This window comes from Achroia grisella, unplaced genomic scaffold (assembly GCF_030625045.1).
Source record: "Achroia grisella isolate CSIRO2021 unplaced genomic scaffold, CSIRO_AGI_Agris_v1 utg808, whole genome shotgun sequence".
Classification (NCBI taxonomy): Eukaryota; Metazoa; Arthropoda; class Insecta; order Lepidoptera; family Pyralidae; genus Achroia; species Achroia grisella.
The window spans coordinates 1,173,830-1,200,051 of record NW_026713029.1 but is presented as its reverse complement, the minus strand read 5'-3'; the positions used below and the strand labels follow the sequence as shown (position 1 = coordinate 1,200,051).

At 44.7% G+C, this 26,222-nt stretch overlaps 2 protein-coding genes across 2 annotated transcripts in view; both read right to left on the bottom strand.

Annotated features, from left to right (window-relative positions):
• Positions 1-2: 2 nt before the first annotated feature.
• On the bottom strand, positions 3-2,167 carry LOC131851806 (small ribosomal subunit protein uS11m). The gene is made up of 4 exons (XM_059202366.1): positions 1,910-2,167; positions 1,345-1,576; positions 598-663; positions 3-171 (listed from the first exon to the last, which is right to left on the bottom strand). Exons 1-4 carry the CDS (start codon positions 2,077-2,079, stop codon positions 64-66), a joined length of 576 nt encoding a protein of 191 aa, XP_059058349.1. The 5' UTR covers positions 2,080-2,167; the 3' UTR covers positions 3-63.
• Positions 2,168-2,781: 614 nt separating this feature from the next.
• LOC131851819 (NBAS subunit of NRZ tethering complex-like) overlaps positions 2,782-26,222 on the bottom strand; it is a 30,702-nt gene continuing 7,261 nt past the window's right edge. The window contains exons 12-41 of the mRNA XM_059202383.1: positions 25,986-26,111; positions 25,578-25,701; positions 24,632-24,771; positions 23,659-23,972; positions 22,999-23,311; positions 21,937-22,092; positions 21,239-21,375; positions 20,741-20,928; positions 19,123-19,223; positions 18,360-18,532; positions 17,542-17,654; positions 17,204-17,336; positions 16,349-16,609; positions 14,912-15,029; positions 14,733-14,833; positions 14,238-14,488; positions 13,592-13,884; positions 13,114-13,301; positions 11,142-11,300; positions 10,379-10,539; positions 9,777-9,964; positions 8,973-9,109; positions 8,637-8,726; positions 8,139-8,270; positions 7,515-7,688; positions 5,548-5,783; positions 5,018-5,144; positions 4,300-4,417; positions 3,727-3,849; positions 2,782-3,105 (exon numbers count right to left, since the gene is read on the bottom strand). Coding sequence (XP_059058366.1) covers positions 2,797-3,105; positions 3,727-3,849; positions 4,300-4,417; positions 5,018-5,144; positions 5,548-5,783; positions 7,515-7,688; positions 8,139-8,270; positions 8,637-8,726; positions 8,973-9,109; positions 9,777-9,964; positions 10,379-10,539; positions 11,142-11,300; positions 13,114-13,301; positions 13,592-13,884; positions 14,238-14,488; positions 14,733-14,833; positions 14,912-15,029; positions 16,349-16,609; positions 17,204-17,336; positions 17,542-17,654; positions 18,360-18,532; positions 19,123-19,223; positions 20,741-20,928; positions 21,239-21,375; positions 21,937-22,092; positions 22,999-23,311; positions 23,659-23,972; positions 24,632-24,771; positions 25,578-25,701; positions 25,986-26,111 — 5,184 coding nt within the window. The 3' untranslated portion in view covers positions 2,782-2,796. The remainder of the gene's footprint in view (positions 3,106-3,726; positions 3,850-4,299; positions 4,418-5,017; positions 5,145-5,547; positions 5,784-7,514; positions 7,689-8,138; positions 8,271-8,636; positions 8,727-8,972; positions 9,110-9,776; positions 9,965-10,378; positions 10,540-11,141; positions 11,301-13,113; positions 13,302-13,591; positions 13,885-14,237; positions 14,489-14,732; positions 14,834-14,911; positions 15,030-16,348; positions 16,610-17,203; positions 17,337-17,541; positions 17,655-18,359; positions 18,533-19,122; positions 19,224-20,740; positions 20,929-21,238; positions 21,376-21,936; positions 22,093-22,998; positions 23,312-23,658; positions 23,973-24,631; positions 24,772-25,577; positions 25,702-25,985; positions 26,112-26,222) is intronic.

Genomic DNA, 26,222 nt, shown 5'->3' with positions numbered 1-26,222 from the left:
TTATTATAATTTTTTTTAACTAGATAATAAATGATAAATATACATTATTAACATCAGTACAAACTAAAGTCTCCTTGCTTTCCTTGGCCTTGGAGGATTCCATGATACGTAAGTATTATCTGTTACTGATACCACTTCCAAACCACCCATCTGTAGTCCTTTTACTGCCGCCTGGAAGATAATTAAAAAGAGATAAAAATTAATGTTACAGCTATATGGAATAATATAATAGTAATATTTTTTTTTACATGTCATAACTTTTATCTCAGATTGGGTAGTCACATAATGTCATGGTAAATGCGACACCTGATATTGCCACACTTTGCTGGGTATATCAGAATTCAATATAGCAGGAAGTGTGCCTACACCCAACTCTCAGATTAATCTTTGGTTTGATATTGGTATTTCTTCAAAAAGGTCAATCAGAAATATTTTTTAACACACAAAGTTTTTTTCTGTATCCTCCAGATACAGAAAAAACTCACGACCTTTAGGCTGTAATTCAGGGTTAGTATACCACTAGGCCACTAAATTTTTAAAATTTGTAATATTCCAATATTATTTCTTAAGTATAAAAAACATATTAATTATACATACCAGTCTTCCTGGGCCTAATCCTCTAACACGAACTCTGATAGTCTTCACACCTCGATCAATAGCTTTCTGTAAATATACATAAATTATTATAATTGTGTAAGATCAAATTCAAGTTGTTTGTCAACAATTATTTAAGAGCAACATGCAAGTATCTTTTTCTTACTTCTCATGAGACAACTTTCCGAAAGATAGTAAATTAAAAAAAAATAAGTTTGACTATTTAAAAGTGCTTAAATTTAAGCTTATTATTAGAATTTACTATAGGATTCTATTTCAATACAACCTTCAAAATTGACATATGGAATGGCTTAGAGATAAAGAATTTCATTTTATTCTTTCTACAGGTATATAGAAGTTAGTCTATATTGTATTGTAAATGGCAAATAAGTTGAAAGTTCCATAAGTAAAATTGAAATGTATAATTATAATTGCATAATTCCACATAAAAAAATATATTGGAACACAAAATGAGTAAGTGAGTAAAATAGATATGAATATTTTATTAAATAGACATTTCAATTATAATTGAAAGAAAAATAGAAGAAAAGAGGAGTAGTAGAGGATACCAAGCAGATTAAGGAAAATGTTTGAGTTTGGTTGTATCAGTACCCAAAGAGATTTATGGAAGATTGTATAAAGTAGTAAAAGCTCTACCAAGAAATCTACTACTGTTAAATTATAAATGAATGAATGAAATAGGCACAAATTTATTTAAGAACTAACATATAAATTCAAATATGAACTTACCGTTGCAATACTAATAGCAGTAGTCTGAGCTGCTATGTTTGTGCCCTTTTTTGTGTTTTTGAACCCTTCAATGCCACAAGATCTGATAAGTTTGACTGTTCCTGCTGCATCGGTCATTGTGAACACGGTGTTATTATGTGTTACTCTTATATTACAAATGGGTAGTTGTTTGTATGGCACCCCATCAAATAGTGTGTTTTCTGATTCGAGGGTCGGGAATAGGGATTGTTTTCTATAAACATATTACAAAAATAATTGTATATGCAATCAAGATTAGCTTGTTTAAATTAATAACCTTAATTTCAATTTAATTATATTAAATATAAAAAGTTACTCATTGAATATTACAGTTAATATCTCTAATATTAAGTGTAAACTTTATTTAATAGGCTCACAACATATAATAATTATAAGTAACATGAGTGTAAATTTAATTAATAAATGATTACAATAATACATGTATTACATTTCCATTTTAAAATATATACTCATGATAATTGGAATAAAAAGCAGTGCACCCTTTTCCTTTATAAATACAAATAATGAAAATTATATAATAACATACGCTTTAAGAACAGAATCCAGATCAATTATCTTTTCGCCTTGTACACCCTCATCTTCTTGGGGTATACGTTTGTGATCGAATTTTTCAGTCGCTAGTGGTGCTGAAGTTTGAAATAACCGTCCTATATTTATAGCGGGAATACGCAAAGTGTTCCTAATTGCTGTAAGCATATTAAATGCAAATAATATTATGAATTTCTAATATTCAATAGTTTTGTAATCGTTGTAATAATAATAGAAACAACTTCATAACCTCAAATAAAACACTGAGGTTAACATATTGATTGACGTTTAACAAATTGACATTGACAGTTATTCTCACGGGTCTCTTATTTTACATAAGCAATAAATAAAGAAAGCATAGTGGTTATTTGCTCAGTGGACATTTTGCTGTTTTTCGGTAAATTATCGAATTCGGCACTACACTCACAAATGTGGCCTCGTTGGTGTAGCAGTTTAGCACACCGCCTTAATTTCGATTATTCTTTCTGGCTTTTCTATGAATATTATACATAGATATATGCATAATATTCTAAAAAAATAAAACTATATATTTCTATCAGTTGTCTAGACTCTAGATCCATAACACAAGCTCTGCTTAGCTTGGGACTAGATGGTGCCATGTGAATTGTCCAGACTTATTATTATCATTAATAAAATATTTTATTAGTCAATAAAGAAAATTCATGTTTATGTAAGTAAAACTATAAGATTATGAACCTAAATGGGAGTAGAATGAACTCGAACGGGGTATTAAATTAATTTGTCTGCATATGAATTTCTATGTTATGTTTATGTATCAGATTTAATTAAAAAATAAAACAAAATCACATTAAACATTGATTTAATATATTATTTTTTACATAATATAGACATAAATATCCCCGTTTAATTCTTACTGAACATACTTTTGCAATATAGAATAGATTGAGAGAAACCACGAAGCGGTGAGGGCACGCCGATGGACATCAATCGTAAATGACCCACTTCTGCTAAATAGTTAGCCTTTAGAAGCTCGTTGGTTGCCCATTCTACAGTGTACGTACTAGAAACTGGCTCCCCGGGTGTAGCCTCTTGAGTTACAATATAGCTAATTAATGGTGCATATAACGGAGTAGATACCAACTTCAAAAACATTCCACTGTCGAGTAGTTCCTTTATAAGGTCTTCTTCAATGTCTTGTTGTTTGATTGTATTCTGAAAACATACTCACAGATTAGGTAGTTTATAATATACTATCATTTTATTATTTTGTATTCTACTTAAGTAGACATTAGCTTTAAGTTTCAGATTAAAAAGGTAATTTTTAATCTAAGCTAATGTTTAGATATTATAATGCCAACTGCCAACTATACTACTATAGTTGGCAGTTGGCATTGACATACCGTATAGAAAATATACTATGTTGGAAAAGCCCTACTACACAAGTAACTGTTTATGAACATTGCAAAATAAACTCATTAAAGCAGTGCAGCCAGATTGGTGCAAGCAAAACTTTTACATAAGTTTATCTTTGCGCCAAGTCACTTAAATTATGTATAAGCACTGAGAACCATGTGGCAAAGGCCTCTACTCAATTCCTACTTCAATGTTGACACTAGTGTAATAATACCTTTATATTTTTGTAATAAAGTACAGAAAGGATATTTATGGCGCTTGACTTTATGTATATCTATTTTCCCCACTTATACTTAAGAATATTAAAAAAAATACTAATAATTTCTTCTCAATGGAAGTTTATAATCAAACAGTATAGTGTTGCCTTTGATTATGTGTTACCCCTGTACGTCGTTGTAGGTCAAAGACAATAATATTTACCTTATGCTGTAATATAAAGTTGAAAGCGAGAGTTTGCAACTGTTCACATTTGCTAAGTAGTACAATCCAAATTGCGTTGATTACCGCATCGGCAGGGGCTGAATCCGCTAGCCATTTCACCTCCTGGTAAATAGATATTTTATTATTTCTAATATAACAATAAAACTTCTTTATTTCGCCAACGTTCAAGACATATACGAAAAAACAAGTAGTAATATTACTTTCACATTTTTTTTAATTGTAGGAAATCTTTATTTTTTTATCTATTTCAAATTCAATAACAAACACGCATACACACACACACCCATATGCAAACAACCACGCACTCGTGTGGAAATTTCTCATTAAATTCACCAAATAATATATGTTTAATATACCATACTAATGCTAGAATTGCTCTCTACAAGTTCGGGAGGTGCAGTAATTCACAAATGATGTACTTAATTAATTAATTGAAAATAATAATAAACAAATAATTATTACAATGATGTTATATATACACATACTATGTACACATGTATAAACACATAACTTATTTATCTCTGGCTTGTTAAAGTATTTAGTTGTAGATACCTCTTCTGTGAGAACAGGACGTTGGAGCAATAATTTTATGAGAACTAAACTCTCCTTGCAGTCACTCGTGTCTGTTAACAGCGACCGGAGAAACACGTAGTGTAGGCTTCTAGATTCGCTAAAGAAAAAAAAAGTCAATTGTTAGACGAATTCAGTAAGAGGGTTCTGTATTATATAAGTTACGAGCTTTAGAAGTGCACGAATACAACTGAATTTTCCTTGCATTCCATCTTGTTTATAAATTGTATTATCATCTCTGATCGCCGTAATAATGTTACTTTGATTGTTAAATTACTTTCATTCTTGATATAGGCATAGCCCAGCGTGGGGCCATAGATAAAATGTTACTTAAGTTTTGTGAAGTAAAAGTTATTTTACTCTTATTTACTTTAATTGTTATAAAAGCATGGATTTTGATGAAATTTACAGTAATATATACACATCACAATTATGGACTCATGTGGGTGATACCGCGTGCACAGCTAGTTGTTCTTAGTAAAAAAAGTTTTCATTATTGTAAGTTAAATAATTTCAAAAGTAATAGTAGAATTTGCTTATTATTAATCACGCAATATTTGTTTTATATATGGTTACATTTAATATGTATTAATATATTTTTGTAATTGCAACGACAAGTAAGCTTATTTAGCTTGCATATTATTAATTAAGTTAACATTTACTTATTTTTATATATTATTGGTATAGAATATGTGAGTACCTGTTCTTAGTTGGAGGCCAGCAGTTCAGGACATCGACCAGCGCTTTCTTTTGCTGCCACGTGTCTGAGGTCTCCAAAAACTTTTCGAATGTTTCACGCCGCCCTTCTTCAGTCAGTAACTTTTCCTCTATAAGGAAAGAGATCATTTTAAAAATGTATACTGTTATTTCTAGATAGACTGAATCCAGTTGCGGTAGTCAAAAGGTCTTTTAAGAGTAGGACTATAAAATCGTGGAAGTATGTTGGAAAGTTGCCAGGAGCCGATTGCAAGTTAGCAACTGCCTTAGACTCGCACTGGAGGTACTAACTGAAATTAGTCTTTATTCTCACCATCATGAGTTGGCAACCTTAGTAACCTTACACAAGAAGAACCGCTAAACTCGTTTTATTTTACAATCAAGATATTATATTCTCGAATTCGTCGGTACCACGACGACCATTTCACAGCGTGGTCATGTACCAAATGTGTAAAGTGTGTAACTGCCTTTACACAGCACGTTAATTCACGCACGATCAGCTACAGTGTGTACCGGTGAGTGCAGCGGCGTAGTGTCGGTCCGAGCACTGCGCGCGCAGCAGGTGCGCGGTGTAGTGCGCGGCGTGCGCGGGCGGCGCGGCCGCTCCCAGCGCCAGCAGCGCCACCTGCCGCCCGGCCGGCACGCCCAGCACCCGGGCACGCTCCGCCGCCGCAGACACCACCTCCTCCGGCACCTTCACGCCCTCCTTGTGGTACTGGCATATCCGGCTTATTACCGTTTCCATTTCACTGCAAACCGATAATGACTAAAGTTAAAGCGATCTAAGTATGGTAAGGGACGCAGTTCTCGAGTAGTAACTATAACATTGTAACGTGTGAAACGCGGCCGGCGGCGGCGGGCACGTGCAGGCAGTGCAGCGAGCACAGTGTGCGGGTGTACTGACGCGGGGGAGTGCGCGGCGAGCAGCGCGGCGTGCAGCACGCGGCCGGCGGCGGCGGGCACGTGCAGGCAGTGCAGCGAGCACAGTGTGCGGGTGTACTGACGCGGGGGAGTGCGCGGCGAGCAGCGCGGCGTGCAGCACGCGGCCGGCGGCGGCGGGCACGTGCAGGCAGTGCAGCGAGCACAGTGTGCGGGTGTACTGACGCGGGGGAGTGCGCGGCGAGCAGCGCGGCGTGCAGCACGCGGCCGGCGGCGGCGGGCACGTGCAGGCAGTGCAGCGAGCACAGTGTGCGGGTGTACTGACGCGGGGGAGTGCGGCGCGGCGTGCAGTGTACTGTGCGGGTGTACTGACGCGGGGAGTGCGCGGCGAGCAGCGCGGCGTGCAGCACGCGGCCGGCGGCGGCGGGCACGTGCAGGCAGTGCAGCGAGCACAGTGTGCGGGTGTACTGACGCGGGGGAGAGCGCGGCGAGCAGCGCGGCGTGCAGCACGCGGCCGGCGGCGGCGGGCACGTGCAGGCAGTGCAGCGAGCACAGTGTGCGGGTGTACTGACGCGGGGGAGTGCGCGGCGAGCAGCGCGGCGTGCAGCACGCGGCCGGCGGCGGCGGGCACGTGCAGGCAGTGCAGCGAGCACAGTGTGCGGGTGTACTGACGCGGGCGGCGAGCAGCGCGGCGTGCAGCACGCGCGGCGAGCAGCGCGGCGCGAGCACAGTGCAGCACGCGGCCGGCGGCGGCGGCGCGGGCGTGCAGGCAGTGCAGCGAGCACAGTGTGCGGGTGTACTGACGCGGGGGAGTGCGCGGCGAGCAGCGCGGCGTGCAGCACGCGGCCGGCGGCGGCGGGCACGTGCAGGCAGTGCAGCGAGCACAGTGTGCGGGTGTACTGACGCGGGGGAGTGCGCGGCGAGCAGCGCGGCGTGCAGCACGCGGCCGGCGGCGGCGGGCACGTGCAGGCAGTGCAGCGAGCACAGTGTGCGGGTGTACTGACGCGGGGGAGTGCGCGGCGAGCAGCGCGGCGTGCAGCACGCGGCCGGCGGCGGCGGGCACGTGCAGGCAGTGCAGCGAGCACAGTGTGCGGGTGTACTGACGCGGGGGAGTGCGCGGCGAGCAGCGCGGCGTGCAGCACGCGGCCGGCGGCGGCGGGCACGTGCAGGCAGTGCAGCGTGCTCTGTGGGGGACGCAGACGCGGGGGAGGGCGCGGCGAGCAGCGCGGCGTGCAGCACGCGGCCGGCGGCGGCGGGCACGTGCAGGCAGTGCAGCGAGCACAGTGTGCGGGTGTACTGACGCGGGGGAGTGCGCGGCGAGCAGCGCGGCGTGCAGCACGCGGCCGGCGGCGGCGGGCACGTGCAGGCAGTGCAGCGAGCACAGTGTGCGGGTGTACTGACGCGGGGGTGTGCGCGGCGAGCAGCGCGGCGTGCAGCACGCGGCCGGCGGCGGCGGGCACGTGCAGGCAGTGCAGCGAGCACAGTGTGCGGGTGTACTGACGCGGGGGAGTGCGCGGCGAGCAGCGCGGCGTGCAGCACGCGGCCGGCGGCGGCGGGCACGTGCAGGCAGTGCAGCGAGCACAGTGTGCGGGTGTACTGACGCGGGGGAGTGCGCGGCGAGCAGCGCGGCGTGCAGCACGCGGCCGGCGGCGGCGGGCACGTGCAGGCAGTGCAGCAGCGAGCTCAGCGCGGCGGACCGCAGCGAGCCGCCCGTCGCGAGTCGCGCCAACGCAGCCACCGCAGCTTCCTCCGCTCCGTGGCTCATCTCCACCTCCCTGTGAAATACATTCACATTATATATTTTTTTAAAGTTAACCAGAAAATGCTACGTTTTGATATGGCTTTAAAATAACACTAAAAACAAATTATATCTAAACAGATACAGTCCACACCATAAATGCTGGTAGACAAAGCCAAAATATTTTCCGAATACTGACATACTGAATGCACGCTCGGCACGTGCGCGCTGCATTTATTCTTCGTCCATAGTACACAGAGTACCAATTACGGGAACCTTTGTACTAAATTTTTGTGGAAATCTAAATCACTTAGTATCGATTGCAATTCTGGCTCGACTATGTGTAGTTCTTCTACTTCCTAGTAGAAAGGATGAGAGTGAACTGACCAATAGTGTGTAGTAACAGCACTACCAAATATTATAACTATATGTAAACTAGCACAACAGAAAAATACATATATCAGTAATATTGTGAGTGAATACTAACGCCCACATGTCGGCGGCGTCGGGCGTGCCGCTGTTGCCGTCGACGATGGCCTGCACGGTGGTGGAGTGGAAGTTGTCCAAGAAACGTGCCCACCGGGTCAATTCTTGGCCTGTCTGCGACCACGACTGCTCACTGCTGTGACCGAATTATTGCTATATTTTAGAACATCTTCTAAAAGAATGGCGCTTTAATTTTACTGTATTTTATATCGTATACATAATGTCGCCATTTCTCAACCACTTTCATAACATTTTATGAAAGTGGTTGAGAAATGGCTTTTGTTTAAACATAAATGTTTAAATGCAAACATCTATTACTTACTCACTCTGTAACATAATTTCTTTTTATTAATCAAAAATAAATCTATATTTTTCATCAAATCGTTCACAAAACAAGGATTTTAAACAAACTACCACTAGTGTCGATAATTACACCGATTCATAGACTAATCGCGAATATATTTAGATTGTCTAGAATCTAGAATGTCACACCACTCACGTTTTGTTAAACTTCAAGTCGTTCTCTTGTTCCTGTTGACAGTAGTCCACCGCTTGCATTATCATTAGGTTTCTGGTGCCGTGTGGAACTCTGTCGTACATATACAAGAAATAATAGTACAATATTTATAGTTTCTTAAGAATATTTTTAGTCGGGTACGCTGTGGGTAAAAATTAAATATTTTTAAGACTTTTGAATGATATTTTTAGAGTGAATAAATCTTAATTTTTTAAACCCAAACCCAAGTGATCACTCGGGCTAATGTAATATATAAAAAATGTATTATATAGCGTATAATTGCAACACCACTTTCAGACCTAAAGTGTAGATATTTACCTTTCTACAGCATCCCGCGTGAAGCACGTATTATTGACGAACTGCAGAAGGTCCTCTGGAGAGAGTTTGTTGAAATAGCTGGCGCATTGTCGGTACTGCTGCATCCATTTCTTGTTAGTGGCATTCGCGGGCGGCACCTAACATTATTGATACTACCATTACAAGTTGCATTAATTATATAAAAACAATGACAAATATTTCATATGATTTATAAATTTGCTGTATATTTTATTCACGCACAAATTATATTTCTGATAGTTTTGTTGCGGGTAAATTGATTACAGATGGTAATAAACTGTTAATATGTACATAGAAATAATAATCTTATATACTAAATAACAATAGGAAAATGTAAGGTGGGGTGACACAGTTTAGACACAGCAGTGCTTAGTAGACAATATTGAATTTGTCTTACTAAACATTATTAAATGCAATTATTATTTTGATGTATCTAGATAACTGTGTTCCATAAGTTTCATTGGTAGAATACAAACCCAAACACCTATGCAAAACCAAAGTAATCTGAAAGCTGAGATATGCTCTCATTCAGTCACTTTGGATTCACGTATATAGCGCAAAATGTGGGCATTTTTTTTTCTCACACAGTTACATCTAGACCCAAGTTAAGCTAGTTAAAGCTTGTGTTATGGGTCTACCGAGGACGTCAAATATTATATGTTCTTGTGTTGTGTACACCACATATAACAGCCCCGAATGCTTATATTATTTACATACCCTATCATACCATACTAGTGAGCCCTTAAAATGGGTTCCTATTTGTTCATACATCATATAGTTACTTACGTTAAAGAAGTGTTTGGTGAGCCACATAGTGTATATAGCGTTGACCGTGAGAGGAAGTTTGATGGCGGGCGGCAGAGAACGCACGAACTTGCAAACCATTCCGATATTCTCCGGTTTCAAGATGGCCAGCAGGTGCTCAGATAACTGCTCCGGTGACGGCTGCTCTAAAAGCAACTTGTAGTCCAGCTCTGCGCATATTATCATTTAATCTTATTATTGAACTGTTTTAGCTTTGAGCTATAGTAATCCGGCTCCAAGGACCAAAGAGAACAGCCAAAATTGAAGACCTGCGTTTTAGCCGTACTTTCATACTTATTAAACGAATAATTCAAATTTATTGAACGTTAAATTAATATAAAAATATTAAGCCCATAAAGTAGCCCATAATTTTAGTATATGTCAAAAAGATAAGGAAGCATTATGCCGTCTCTAGCGCACACAGATGACGTTATGCGGCTATTACACTGTAACCGGCAAATGAGAATAGCGGTGAGTGTCTGAGAGCCGATAATTAGGAAGGTAAACAGTACATTAACATAAAACGTGTCAGTATTATACTAATACAAAACGCGTGACGGTGCCTGCATTTATTACATATGTACCTGGCGAGGCGGCCTTGGCCTTTTTGAGCAGCTTGATATGGTCGGCGGCGGTGAGTCCAGCGATGAGTGGCCGCTCGTCTACGCTTCGGAGCAGCGACACCAGATTCAGCAACGTACTGTGGTCGTGCCCCGCCACAAGCGGCCATAGAGCCTCTTTTATTCTGTAACATCATATGACTATTTTAGCTCGTATACTGTGTAGTCGCTTCAACTTGCGTAATCCGCTCAGAAGATTGGTGTTTCAGCAAGAAACGTCAGACATTATCAGACCCAGGGAATATTAACTGTATCGAACTTAATATATATAGCAGCGTGTGCGCTGCGTGCAGCCGCTGCAGGCCGGGCGCGGCGGCCGCACATGACGTACGTAACTGGCGTGCGCTGCGTGCAGCCGCTGCAGGCCGGGCGCGGCGGCCGCACGTGACGTACGTACCTAGCGTGCGCGCGCGGCAGGTGGCGTGCGCTGCGTGCAGCCGCTGCAGGCCGAGCGCGGCGGCCGCACGTGACGTACGTACCTGGTGTGCGCTGCGTGCAGCCGCTGCAGGCCGGGCGCGGCGGCCGCACGTGACGTACGTACCTGGCGTGCGCTGCGTGCAGCCGCTGCAGGCCGGGCGCGGCGGCCGCACGTGACGTACGTACCTGGCGTGCGCTGCGTGCAGCCGCTGCAGGCCGGGCGCGGCGGCCGCACGTGACGTACGTACCTGGCGTGCGCTGCGTGCAGCCGCTGCAGGCCGGGCGCGGCGGCCGCACGTGACGTACGTACCTGGCGTGCGCGCGCGGCAGGTGGCGCGGCGCGTGCGCTGCGTGCAGCCGCTGCAGGCCGGGCGAGGCGGCTGCGTGTTGCAGCCAAATTTGCAACGCATCCAGTTCGTGCCGCGCGCCCAGAGACATCGCCGCCTCCAGGTGCTCCTCGTCACCGGACCTGCGCACCAACACTCCTTAACGTCAATAGGGCATTCATAACTACAACGCAAAATTTAGATGCGTTCAAATTGCTGCTATTTTGGTACTCGTTTTGTATAGTACCCAAAGGGTAGCTTAATCACTTTCGATTGAAAAAATAATAATTAAAGAGAGAGAGACGAATTTCGTAGCATTCCGTGGGTTCAACTTGGGGAAGTGGGGTACTTCGTGTGGCATAGAGGAAAACTCCGAGCCTCTAGTCCGGTCGGTCTAAAAGGTCCGTGCGTACTGTTGCGGGTGAATAATACGATGTTGCTGGTCGAGACGATGTATATTACAGATGATGATAAACTGACAATGTATACATAGAAATAATGATCTTATATACTAAATAAAAGTAGGAAAATGTAAGGTGGGGTGACACAGTTTAGATACAGCAGTGCCTAGTAGACAATATTGAATTTGTCTTACTAGACATTATTAAATGCAATTATTATTTTATGTATCTAGGTGACTGTGTCCCATAGATATTCCCCCCTTGAGAGAAAAAAATATATATATTATACACAAAAAAAATTATAAAAGTTAACTGTAAAATTTAAGACGTTATCCACTTTAGTAACAATAAAAATTCATTATACCCAAATAACGACGTAAATTTTCGACTGTCGTGGGTTTAGGGTACTCGTGGATTGCTTGCCATTTTTCTTGCGTTGGTTTCATCCCTTGGCTCGTTATATGATAACCAAGAAAATCTAACTCATTTGTGAAGAATTTGCTCATATTAATTGTTTGCGGCGAATAATTTGATTTCGCTAGCGCTCTCTTTGGTCTGTGCTTGTTTTTTATTCATCGAGATTTTTTGCTCCGGTGTCCACCAAAATTCTATAGCCACTGTTAGAGTCGGTTATAGCTAGGCGGTTAGACGGATGAACAGCATAGCGTTTCCGTCTTATTCTGCGTCGAATCTAGTTTTCCGACGGTTGTCTATAGGAGCGCGGCATGTCTCATTTGTATGCCTTTTCTTTATATTTGCGATGATATAATATAAATAATAGTCATTTTTCTGACTATGCAATGACCGTAGGTGCGAATTTGACCTAGATCGGTAGTTGCTGCGTCTGTTTGTGTGTGGCGAGCGTTTTTCGCGTATATCAGCAATTTCTGATCGCAGTGTCGCAATTAGTGACGACAGTGTGCAATGACGTCGGCGGTAACTGTTGGCTGTACTTTTGTAGACAGAATTTTGGCTTTATTTTTCCAGTTTCAATTTTTCGTCCAGAGATTATATCCAGCAGGCAGTTGTGTTTACTGGGGGTCAGTAGCACGGCAGGATCCTTGTTGCGCAGTATTGCCAACGACTTTTATGCCTCGCGCGGCATTTCCGAGCCGGTGAGACCCGCTTCTGGGAAGCCGGTGGAAATGTGCAATCGTTGGTGGTGCGCAGGATGCCGTATCGTTTGATCTCGTCGTTTTCCCAGGTATCGTCTCGACCACGTCGGCCAGATCACGTCGGGGTCACCACTGTTGCGGGTGAATATTACGATGTTGCTGGTCGAGACGATGTGTATTACAGATGATGATAAACTGACAATGTATACATAGAAATAATGATCTTATATACTAAATAAAAGTAGGAAAATGTAAGGTGGGGTGACACAGTTTAGATACAGCAGTGCCTAGTAGACAATATTGAATTTGTCTTACTAGACATTATTAAATGCAATTATTATTTTATGTATCTAGGTGACTGTGTCCCATACGTACGTTAAGGAAAGAGCCTTAAAAATGGAAAAAATGTGACTATTCTTTTTATACAACTTGCTACATACCTGGCGAGACGGTATATGGTCTCGGCGCGGTAGTCCGGGTCGGCGTTGAACAGCAGCCCGTTAACTGTGTACCCGAGGCGGCGCACTATCTCCACGTCCCCAGTGCCGCTCAGTTTGTCTATACACTGTCGGATTATTGCCAGTTGTGCCTCCGATGCGCTCTTATGTTTCAACGTTGTACGCGCCATCTAGTTCAACAATTGGATCATGCTTTACTGTATTGTCCACGTAACTTAGAATGAACTATAGCATTATTGTTTGGGATGAAAAGTAATTTATGTCCTAGGTCCCTAATTTTACATACATTCCAAATTTTTAAGTTTGTGTTCATGTTGGCATTTATAACAATAGCTGCCTTTACACGTACGCTCTTTTACGCAGGAAAGAAAGAACATGTCAATGTAGACAAAGAGAACGAGAACGATTGCACGCGTGGGCTTTATCAGTGTAGGCAGCTATTAATTACGACTTCACTGACCACTGAGGGTTTGACGAGGTAAACGTTGTCGCGCAGCTCGGGCGCGTTGCACTTTAGCAGCGCGGCGTACAGTACGGCGGAGGCGGCGGCGGCTCCACGGGCCACCATACGAGACACGCCCCCGGCGACGCCCGCGCCCCCGCCATCGCCGCCGCCCACGCCCTCGCCCCCTCCCGCGCCCGCTCTCTCACCCCCTCCCGCGCCCGCAGCGTGGTCGCCGGCCGCCCGCAGCAGGCACGCCACGCTTAGGGCCGTGTCCTTGTACACCAGCTCTTCGGCACACTTCTGTACCACTGCGACAATGAAAGAGGACCGTTTTTAATTGTACGCATAATTCTAGTCATAGGCCTGTTTCTGTAAGTTTGAAAGTATAAGTTTCACGTGCTAACGTTTTTAAATTGTTCTCATATTTTTGTTTTTTGCAATATAATAGAAATCTGGCGCGAAGGACCATAAAGTAATTACACACTATCATAATTAGGATATTGACTAATATTATTACTGGTCTACTCCACAGACGCACGTAGTCATATATGTACTAGTGACCAGTTGGTATCTAGCTAAATCACGACGATTTTGTTTAACTAGGGACAATTTTCAGACATTATTAGGATACAAATATCAGTATAGGGTACATAGTGGTCACCTTCGGTCTCGAGGTGCAGCGTGCCGCCGCCGTCGAGGCAGTTCTGCACGTAGTACCAGTGCAGCGCGGCGGGCGCGCGCGCGTCCGCCTCGGGCGCTGAGAACCGGTCGTACCGGTAGCGCGCGCCCCCCGCCGCGCGCCGCACATGTAGCGACTTGTACCACTCGGCCACCACCACGCCGCGCAGAACGCCGTCCGTGTCTTCAGAAACCTCCGTGCTCTCTGCGTCCTCCACGCCATCTGACTTGTCGCTTTAAACACAATTTTATTTTATTTCTACTCTTACAACTATTTTGATGGCCTCGGTAATGTAACGGTTTAGCACACCGCTTTAATTCCGATGGTCGATTCGATTTCTCGAACGATGGAAACATTTGTATTCCTGAGTTAGTACAATTTGTACATTTTTCCACTATATACACTGACTAAGAAAGAAAAGAAAACTTCCCTACAAAACGTCTATAATTAAATAAAAAATCAATTATGTAATCTTACCTAAAAGGAAATTTATTCTGGAATGTATCAAGTAGATAGTTTAAAAGTGGTTTCTTCTCGGTTTGAGGTGGTGCTACTAAATCTTTCTTTTCTATAACCGGCTGAAAGAATTTTCAAAATACATGTCATTATTTGTTTGATGTAATCATTTTAGTGATGGTTAGAAGAATATTACTTACAGTTGTAATTGCGTCGGAGAACTCATCATCAGTAGACGGCCAGCGGTCGTCTTTCAGACGATTATGTTCTTTCAGAGCTGCACCCATTTGTTGCAGCCCTTCCAGTTCCAGTTCCAACCTATAGCATAATAAACATTTTTAAGATGCAGATAATATATAAATCACGTTACCCCTCTGTTTAAGTGCTATTATTGAGAACCACAAAGTATTTTAAAATATTATCATTAAATTATTTATGTGACAAGATATGGTCAAATTGAGTGGCCTTAATTTTCTACTTTGTAGACCATTGAATGAGTATCTTGGCTGTAAGGCGAAGAGTGATGTAGTTCTGCTATTGGCGCGCAGTAAGTTCAGCGCCGCGCCGCGCTCGCCGGCCGCGCCGGGTGTACAGTGCGGGCGGCGTACCTGGCGCGCAGCACGTCCTCGAGCTGGTGCGGCGCGGCGCGCGCGGCGGCGGCGGCCAGCAGGTGGCTGCGCTGCGCGCGGTCGGCGTGCGCGCGCGCGCTGCCCGCCACGCGCGCCAGCAGCGCCGCGCCGCGCTCGCCGGCCGCGCCGGGTGTACAGTGCGGGCGACGTACCAGCACGTCCTCGAGCTGGTGCGGCGCGGCGCGCGCGGCGGCGGCGGCCAGCAGGTGGCTGCGCTGCGCGCGGTCGGCGTGCGCGCGCGCGCTGCCCGCCACGCGCGCCAGCAGCGCCGCGCCGCGCGCGCCGGCCGCGCCGGGTGTACAGTGCGGGCGACGTACCTGGCGCGCAGCACGTCCTCGAGCTGGTGCGGCGCGGCGCGCGCGGCGGCGGCGGCCAGCAGGTGGCTGCGCTGCGCGCGGTCGGCGTGCGCGCGCGCGCGGCCCGCCACGCGCGCCAGCAGCGCCGCGCCGCGCTCGCCGGCCGCGCCGGGTGTACAGTGCGGGCGACGTACCTGGCGCGCAGCACGTCCTCGAGCTGGTGCGGCGCGGCGCGCGCGCGGCGGCGGCCAGCAGGTGTCTGCGCTGCGCGCGGTCGGCGTGCGCGCGCGCGCTGCCCGCCACGCGCGCCAGCAGCGCCGCGCCGCGCTCGCCGGCCGCGCCGGGTGTACAGTGCGGGCGACGTACCTGGCGCGCAGCACGTCCTCGAGCTGGTGCGGCGCGGCGCGCGCGGCGGCGGCGGCCAGCAGGTGGCTGCGCTGCGCGCGGTCGGCGTGCGCGCGCGCGCTGCCCGCCACGCGCGCCAGCAGCGCCGCGCCGCGCTCGCCGGCCGCGCCGGGTGTACAGTGCGGGCGACGTACCTGGCGCGCAGCACGTCCTCGAGCTGGTGCGGCGCGGCGCGCGCGGCGGCGGCGGCCAGCAGGTGTCTGCGCTGCGCGCGGTCGGCGTGCGCGCGCGCGCTGCCCGCCACGCGCGCCAGCAGCGCCGCGCCGCGCTCGCCGGCCGCGCCGGGTGTACAGTGCGGGCGACGTACCTGGCGCGCAGCACGTCCTCGAGCTGGTGCGGCGCGGCGCGCGCGGCGGCGGCGGCCAGCAGGTGTCTGCGCTGCGCGCGGTCGGCGTGCGCGCGCGCGCTGCCCGCCACGCGCGCCAGCAGCGCCGCGCCGCGCTCGCCGGCCGCGCCGAGCCCGGCGGCGGGCCGCAGCGCCGCGAGCCGCCGCGCCGCGTCCGCCGCCGCTCCGCCTCCGCCCGCCCGCACCGCGTACTCGCCCACCAGCTGCAGCACCGCCATCTCCCTGCGCAGCGCAATTTGACGACAATTTGAAGCGGAAAGAATCGCCTCAATTTATGTTTGCGAGGATGCATCTCTGAATACTGAATCGTAGCTGACTTTCACTTGACTTTATAATACAACTATCTTAACGTATTCTAGATGTGAGATTGGCGCAAAATATTAGGAATTTCATGGACGGAGCGGAGCTCTAATGCTATCTATACTGGAACAATTGGGTGTCAGAACATATCTCTCTACTGGGTGCTCCCAGCGTCTGCTAACTTTATTCGGCCACGGTCCCATGGTAAACCAGAGAATTTGGAAAAATGTATAATGGTAGGCCACGTGGACGGAAGAAAGGGCAGAGGTAGAGACGTGCATATACACTTGGCGCAAAATAAAGATGACTGGAGAAATTTGGTTGGAAAAAAAATTCTGGTGATCACCTGCCTCAGATCACAGAATCAACGAAGAAAAGTTTTCAATCCATTTCAAAAGTTTACTGCCGACAATAAATAATTTCAGAGATAATAGTCTCTGAAATTATTTATTGCCCTCAAAAATAATCATGAATGAGACCACAGTCCATAACCACAGGTATAAAAAAAATACAAACCTCGTCTGCTCATCATCGCCTGCGACTCTTAACAACTTCGCCAACTTCAATAGTTTATGGCTTGCCATGTACGCGTTTGGGTCCACTTTTAAACAATCTTCGATCAAGGTCAATCGATCTTCGCAAAGACGAACTGTAGAACAAAGAATTTCATTTCTAGATAGTTGTAGCCAAATTTCATACTCTGTAATTTGTAGAGTTTAGTTTATAACCGATGTTATTTATTAAAACAACAATGTGAGAGTTTCTAAAACCCCTTAGTTAAAGAATTCTTCATTTCCATGAATACTATCACTGTATTTCTACTCTATATACTTTTTTTTTATATACATGTGTACCTTGTATGGGGATAATACTCAAGCCGAACTCGTTCAATATCTGTAAGGCCGAAATTAGATCCAGCTCTTGTTCAATTTCCTCATTGTCCTCCTTTATCAATGTTAAACAGCATCTACAGAGAAATAAAAATAATTCAAGGCATTATCATATTTTTCATGTAGTATTATTTCCAAATAACATTGTGTGAACATAGTCCAAAAGTTATGTGTATCGTGCATGAGACCATAACATCATAATTCATACTAATAAAGAAATTATTTGATTATTATGAAAGACTTAATCTATTTTATAGTATAAATATTATTTAATCTGTAGAATGGACATAACTGTTATAGATAGCCATTATAGTACGTTATTCTTTATACATTTTAAGACTACATAACTAAGATTAACCATTCAATTAAGGTTAGCTAATTCTGATGCTACAAATGTAAACTTTTGTAAAATTGAATTCTCGAAAACACTTAAACGGCTCAAGGATTCAAGACGGATGGTCGCAATCCCCCGTCCATTTTCAAACGTTATCAAAATTACAACTATCTGAGCCGAGGTTCGAACCTCTAGCGGTACCTTAAGACTAAGGTTGTACCCGTCAGCCATGAGGCATTCAGTCGCCTCATAAGTCCTTCCGAGGGTTTGGAGTGCCATCTACAGTCACACAGTCAGTGAATTTACAGCTGCACTGAATGCCTATCATTCAGTGCAGCTGTAAAAGCCAGTTGCGGTCAACAGTATTAGAATAGTTTGAAAAAAGAAGTTGGGTGGATAATTAATAAAAGAGAGAGAGAGAGAGAGATAGAGAGAGCGAGGTGTCTACCTGGCGAGGTCGAGCGCGGGGTCCGCTAACGAGTCTGCAGAGTTGAAGTACTCGCGCGCGGCCGCCGTCACCAGCGACACGCGGCCGGCCGCGCCGGGCCCGCTCGTCACCACCTCCACGGCCAGCCGGATGCTTGCCGCGTCCCCCGACGTCAGCAGCGACGACGCGTATATCTGTACGCGTCGTTGATACTTTCACTTACCCGGCTCGAAGGACCGATTCATGTACGCTATAACGACTAGGGCTCTTCCAAGTGAGTAACAACTACATCAACTGTCAGTTATTGTCTAACTATGTTAGGAGTTGTCAGTTGACGTACTGATTTGTGGACATTATTAGAAATTTTATCAATTCCAGTAACATCAAATCCTATTTGGTTCAAAGGTCCCTATTGTTCTTCAATAATGATACCTTTTTAACACTACTCTAGGAATAGAGTAGTACATTCCAAATCATTTTATGTCAATTGTTATAATAATGTGGTAGTTTAGATGATAAGGCCATGTCCCAGCAGATACTGAGATTAGTTACGCAATAAATATCTGAACGCACCCTGTTTGCCAGGTATCATCAGTTTGTATGCGAAAATAAAATTGTTTTTATCTATTACATGCAATTTCTTCATATTTTATCAACGTTTAAACTTTCCCTGGACTTACAAGAGTATTTCAAGATTAAAATTAGCCAAATCGATACTATAATTACTTTAATTTGTCAAATATCATTGTTATTGTACCTTAATTTAATCAAATCTTAGCCATACCTCATAACATTCTTCTTTGGAAACGTTGGTGAACAGCGTTGATTGTAATTCCAGCATATCCTTTAGCAGATCGGCCCAATCTTGTTGAGTAGGTTTTTCAGTCCCGCGACCACTGGCAGTGTTTTGAGTACTAAATAATAAGTAATATAGATGAATAATAAATAAGTGACGATCGATCAGGGTTGTTAAAAAGCTCGCTTTACACGAACCATACTCATAATAGCTGCTTTTACATGTACGCTCTTTCACTCGCAAATAGATTTTCACGCAGGAAAGAAAGTGCTTGTAGATGTAGACAAAGAGAATGACAAAGACCGCCCGCGTCGCCAGCTCGAGTATTCACGCGACGTTAAATCGCTTTAGCACTTTTTTACATTAATTAAATATCATTGCAAAATGGCGAACATCAGACTGCGTAGCAAAGACATAACTATAAAGAGATTAATAATTTATAAATCTTAAACATGTCTTTGGAATATAAAATCGAGCACCCCGCCACCGGCTCCTCCAGCTCGCTGTTAGAGTGAGAGAGGTCAGAGACCTGCGGCAGAGTCCGCGCGCGATCCTGGCGAGCACGCGGCGCGCGCTGGCGGCGTCCCGCGCGACGTCCCGCAGCTCGCTGGGCGGCTGCAGCACGTCGCGCGCCGCCAGCACCGAGCACCCCGCCACCGGCTCCTCCAGCTCGCTGTTAGAGTGAGAGAGGTCAGAGACCTGCGGCAGAGTCCGCGCGCGATCCTGGCGAGCACGCGGCGCGCGCTGGCGGTGGTAGCACTTTTGCAGTTGCATTATATTACTTAGTCCCGCGCGACGTCCCGCAGCTCGCTGGGCGGCTGCAGCACGTCGCGCGCCGCCAGCACCGAGCACCCCGCCACCGGCTCCTCCAGCTCGCTGTTAGAGTGAGAGAGGTCAGAGACCTGCGGCAGAGTCCGCGCGCGATCCTGGCGAGCACGCGGCGCGCGCTGGCGGCGTCCCGCGCGACGTCCCGCAGCTCGCTGGGCGGCTGCAGCACGTCGCGCGCCGCCAGCACCGAGCACCCCGCCACCGGCTCCTCCAGCTCGCTGTTAGAGTGAGAGAGGTCAGAGACCTGCGGCAGATATATATTTGGAGTTGGTATTTTGTTTGCCGCGCGCGATCCTGGCGAGCACGCGGCGCGCGCTGGCGGCGTCCCGCGCGACGTCCCGCAGCTCGCTGGGCGGCTGCAGCACGTCGCGCGCCGCCAGCACCGAGCACCCCGCCACCGGCTCCTCCAGCTCGCTGTTAGAGTGAGAGAGGTCAGAGACCTGCGGCAGAGTCCGCGCGCGATCCTGGCGAGCACGCGGCGCGCGCTGGCGGCGTCCCGCGCGACGTCCCGCAGCTCGCTGGGCGGCTGCAGCACGTCGCGCGCCGCCAGCACCGAGCACCCCGCCACCGGCTCCTCCAGCTCGCTGTTAGAGTGAGAGAGGTCAGAGACCTGCGGCAGAGTCCGCGCGCGATCCTGGCGAGCACGCGGCGCGCGCTGGCGGCGTCCCGCGCGACGTCCCGCAGCTCGCTGGGCGGCTGCAGCACGTCGCGCGCCGCCAGCACCGAGCACCCCGCCACCGGCTCCTCCAGCTCGCTGTTAGAGTGAGAGAGGTCAGAGACCTGCGGCAGAGTCCGCGCGCGATCCTGGCGAGCACGCGGCGCGCGCTGGCGGCGTCCCGCGCGACGTCCCGCAGCTCGCTGGGCGGCTGCAGCACGTCGCGCGCCGCCAGCACCGAGCACCCCGCCACCAGCTTCTCTAGTTCGCGCACACGCCGCAACAGCTCACTGTTGGAGATGCTGCCGTCGCTGCAACAGAACATGGTCATAGATCATGCTAACCGACTCAATATTTAAAATATAGTAGTTAATATTGTCTGAATTCATTAAGACCCATGTGTCGTCTCGAATGTATTCTCTCCCCATTAGTTACTATTGCCGCACTACCTATCTATGCTGTAGCGTGGGGCGCCATAGACTAACAACTGACACCGTATTAATTCTAGAAAAATTGTGTAGAAAACATAACGCTGCTATCTCCAGGGCATAACTCAATGGCGCCCTCTATCATCTTTCAGAAAATCATGACACTATAGCAAAGCATGGTGATATAGTTTACCTTTCTTTTAGTATGGTATCGAGCAGGTCACAGGCCTTGTCGAGGTCCTGAGTGCCGTTGTAAGCTAGCAGGCAGCGCTCCGCGAGCTCGAGGTGCGTGCGCACGTCCAGCTCGAACTCATTTGGAGACTGCAGCACCTACGGCCAAAAATGAACCAAACTCTTTGCGTCTTTACATAGTAAAAAACAAAGGCTCCGCCGCTGTCAGCTCGCTTATATCTTTTACATTACGCAACAGATTTTAATGCAGTCTTCGGCAATAGACATGAGTAATTTAAGAGGTAGTACTATTAGTATAATACATGCGTTATAATATAGAACAAGCAGAGAGATTCAGACATTTGTAATGCATCCTTGCAAGCCGAGACGGGTCTCAAGTTTATAGTAAATTCCAAATTACTGCATAACAATGCACACAGGAAGTATAACGTTTTTATTATGTAATACGAATGGAAAACAAGCTGATGGCACAGGTTATGGGAGCGGTACATAATCATGTCACACATGTGATACCCCTCATGCGTTGATATTCCAGAGGACTAAGATCTGCTTCTTATCCTGTTATTTCATAACCTTAAATCTGCAGCTGAGGTGCACTACTTTATACAGTCTACCTCTGGTAAACTCATAACGTCTAGAACAGATATACATCTTAAAATGTCCTATAAAAATTACCAGTATATAGAAATTGTAAATTACCAGCAGTATGCAGGAGAGATCATCACTACTCATGCTCTCAAGGTACTCGGTGAGGCCGTTGATGCACGCATCGGCCCTCTTCGACAGTTTCTCGTAGCGCTTCAGGAACGGAATCACAAACGACTTTAGGTCCGACACAAATGTCGAAGCCGTCGACTGTAACAATTGTACAATAATAAATTTATTATCTGCTTTTACACGACACGTGCTTTCACGGGCAGTCTGAAGCGCATGCGATTTAGTGTTAGTCTTTTGCGCTTAACATACGCGTCATGTTATATCTTTCTTTCAAAATTCACTCTCTTATAATATTCCACAGATTTTATTTTCCAAAAACACGATTAAAATTTATAAACTATATATCAACAAGTCTGCGTCTGCATAAAAAATAAAACAGGCACAGTTGTAGGACGAGGGAATATGCGAGATGGGAGCGCGCGAGATCTATCTCGTTTTCTTTGATCTATTTAGATGGTTTCCACGCTTCAAACCAATCGATTCGCGCGTGAAAGAGCGTACATGTAAAGCTAGTTATAGTAATAATGAATGAAAATAATATAGATGCTTCTATAGACGTTTACTATAGCAGCTCTGCTATACTGCAGGGACAGAAGTAATTATAAAACAAAATGTATAAAAAGAACTCTCTTATTTTAAATATGGATAAACGAATATAAAAATTGCCAGTGATTGTCATTATAGGTCTAACAGTTATAAATGTGTAAAGGTAATTATAAACTCTCTATTACTGCTATTTATGCTGCTGCTATACATGGGATAAACATTTTTAAGTGGAATGATTGTACTGTCTGTCTGTAATGGATGACTTTTATTACCATATAAACTGAATATGACATATTTGAGACGCATAAAAGCTATTAATATAATTAAAAATATGTACTTTTAGCAGAAGGCTTCATTATATAAACAAGACTGAATTATAAACTGATAATTTTACACTATATTATTTTTTTACTATTAACAACAAACTAAGATTCAAATTGCTTTGACTCTATGGACAATCCTCGATTATGTTTCAAACTTTAGTAAGTTACTACTCACCATTTCCATTAGCACACGACAAGTTTCCAAAATAGACATCTTCTCGAGCTGATACAACGTCACGTCCTCGACATTGATGTCATAAATGAGGGTGTCAAGGGTTAGGAGGTTGAACATGAGGTCATCAAGGCCTTCTACTCCACCACCCACAGAAGCCAGGGTAGCCAGGTGCAGCGCGTGCGACACCATCCCACTACGACTTTCTATCTCTCTCGCACGCCTGTCGTACCACGCTGCCAGGTCTTCGTTCGTCGCTTCGGCCGTTTCCGTTTCGGGTGTGGTATCTTCTGACCAGTTCGAACTCCATATCGATCTATTTAATAATGAGTTGCAAATAATATATATAGATATTTTAATTTATGGTATATAAAACACCATAAATTAAAATATCTTTATAGATGTAGATCTGTTACAGACTCTTATGATATGTCAAACCTACCGTTAGTTTGTGCTTTCTAGTTAAGAACACGAAAAAAGAACAAGAAAACTAAGCTCTTATTCTTTTGATGAAATGAAGTGAGCTCGTACATGATTACAAAAATACGGTCTTAAACAATCTAGATTTTACTTATATTATATTATATATAAGAAACAAAGGCAATAGAAGTTAAATTACTGAGATTTGATGAGTTATAAAATGGTGTATATCGACTATCCTACCTGAAAATTTCTTTCCTGCACCAATCGTTATCGTATTTTGAAGGTTTAATTTTCACAGGCGGCTTCCTTTCGAACCACTGTAGCGGATGCTTGGTCGGCAAGAGATGCTGATAGTCCACTGGATTAATTGTCTCTGGCAACTTTTCAAGTACTGCCAACTGCATCGCAACGGTCTTGATATTCGGCCATAGACAAGTGAGGGCTTCTATGCGGCCTTCTTTAGCGATCTCCATAGAGCTATGGACAATGCTGTTGCTGCGCAGGCGGTCGTATTCATCTTTCACATATACAGACTTCTCACACTTCAGTATTGCCTATAACAATATTTTTCTGTAGTAGTTTGAAGTTGTAATGAACTAATTCTGTATATTCTTTGTTTATGGTGTTTATATATAGAAATAAATTTTATTCAAATTACTTTGAAAATTATAAGCTCAATTTTTTTATTCTACTACTAATTCGGAATGCAGACTAATCGCAAGAAAGGTGAGCAAGAAACTTGTCCGTGTTTGTTCTTCCATTTATATCTATATAATGTCAGTTTGTTTATCGCCGCTAAGTTATCAGTGTTTCCGTATTCTTAAATTTAATTAATAGATAAACTTTCTTGTGCCAACTAAATTCGAACTCACGTCTTTGAGATTTAAGTCGAGGTAGTAGACCCAGTATAGACCAAACTTTATACAAAAAAAAAATTAATTTCTGAAAAATAACATGTGACATAGCAGTTCTAAGCATAAATTAGGTTTATAGGTATTCCTTTTGATATTTAAAATGCTGTAAATCGTTACTACATACTATCAGTAACTTCAAAGGGTTTTCCTATTAAAACTATACTACTTCCTAACCAGTTTACCACCTTGTTGTATTTATACATGTTTAGTTTACTAATTAATTGTACCTATCTTCCATCATAGTATAATATAAATAGACATATACTATGTAAAGTAAAATAGTGTGATAGTCAAGGTACCTCATAGAGCCGTAGCCTCTCGTTGTAGAACAGCATCACGTGCCGGCACCGAAGCAGTTCGCTCGTGTACGCATTCAGATCCTCAAGTGTTATCTCATCGGGAGTCTTCAGTTTGTTCTCATCTCGTTCTTTATTTATCTCTATTTCAATAATAATAATAATTAGAATAGAACAGCATAGAAAATTCTTTATACAAATTAAGTACTTTTGAATAGTCATGCTTGTTTCGCTACCGCACATTCAAAAAGCTGTCTTATCACAAGAATGGTTAGAAACTTGCGTGTTTCTCTTTTAAATAACTATTATAAATTTACATTTTTAAGTTGAAATGTGTGATTACATATGACTAACAACAATAACTTAGCTTTATATAGAAATAGAAATAATCACACAGTACATTAATAAAACACTTTTAGTATGAACTGCATGCTCTTGAGGACAACAACATTTTTCAAGAAGAGTATATTACATATATAGTTAAAAATACTATTTATCACCAAGGGCGGATCGTGAATTTGTGGGGCTCTGGGCTAAATGTACATAGGGGTTTACCTAATTATATTACTCAACTAAAAAAATACTCGGACCAAAACCAAGCAACCAGAAATTCCCCATGCCTTTCGATAAACACGTTCATGCATGGGTTGATTGATCTCAGGGTTGCCAACGTTATGATAGGTTTTTTTAACATTCTAGACATTTTTAAATATTCTAAATGTCGTTTCAATGGGGATGTGAGGCCCTTTATATCCTCGGGCCCTGGGCTGCAGCCCAAAAAGCCCTTAGGTAGATCCGCCCCTGTTTATCACTATAAAATGATGTATGAACCTTTTAATCAATGAAATAATTTCTCAAATGGATGCAGTCCTTCCCGAGTTTACTTTCCTTGTAACAATACAGGCTACAGAAGAAAGAGATTGCACAAAAAAATCTACAGAAACTATACCATTTATAATTTTTTCATCAGTCAGCTTGATGCCGAATTCTAGCAGTTCTTTAGCAGCCGGGAGGGTCTCCGGAAGCCTGTCTACACACTGGTGCACAGCCCATATCTTCTTTGACACTTTACTCTGAAAACAATAGTTTATATCATTTTATATATTATTATGAATTGTTACCATTATACAAAATTGTCTTATTAAATGTTAGATTTTATTAAGTTTACTTTTTACATATTTGATGGAAGCAGAAATACATCCGGACCCAGAACTATTGAGTCTAATAAAATATTAAGAGAACCAGTTTTTTTTAAATAATATAATTTTTATTGAACTCATACATATTCGTTAACAACTTAGAAAACTTGTGAAATAAATTGTCGTTAGTAATGAAACAATATTAATCTTGCACTTACCAAATACTTCTCGATGGCTTCTGTGGAGACGGGGTTCTTCCTCCACTGTTGTTGGTACACGAGGTCGCTGTCCAAGTTGAAGGTTTCCGCCAGTGCTAACGCGTCATTATAGTTGCCACTTTCAATCTGTCAAAGTTAATCATAACTATTACCATTTTTTTAGTACTTTTTACACTTTATTACACTAAATACAAAAAAAAAATCAATATAAATTACATAGCATCTCAACCAACCTTT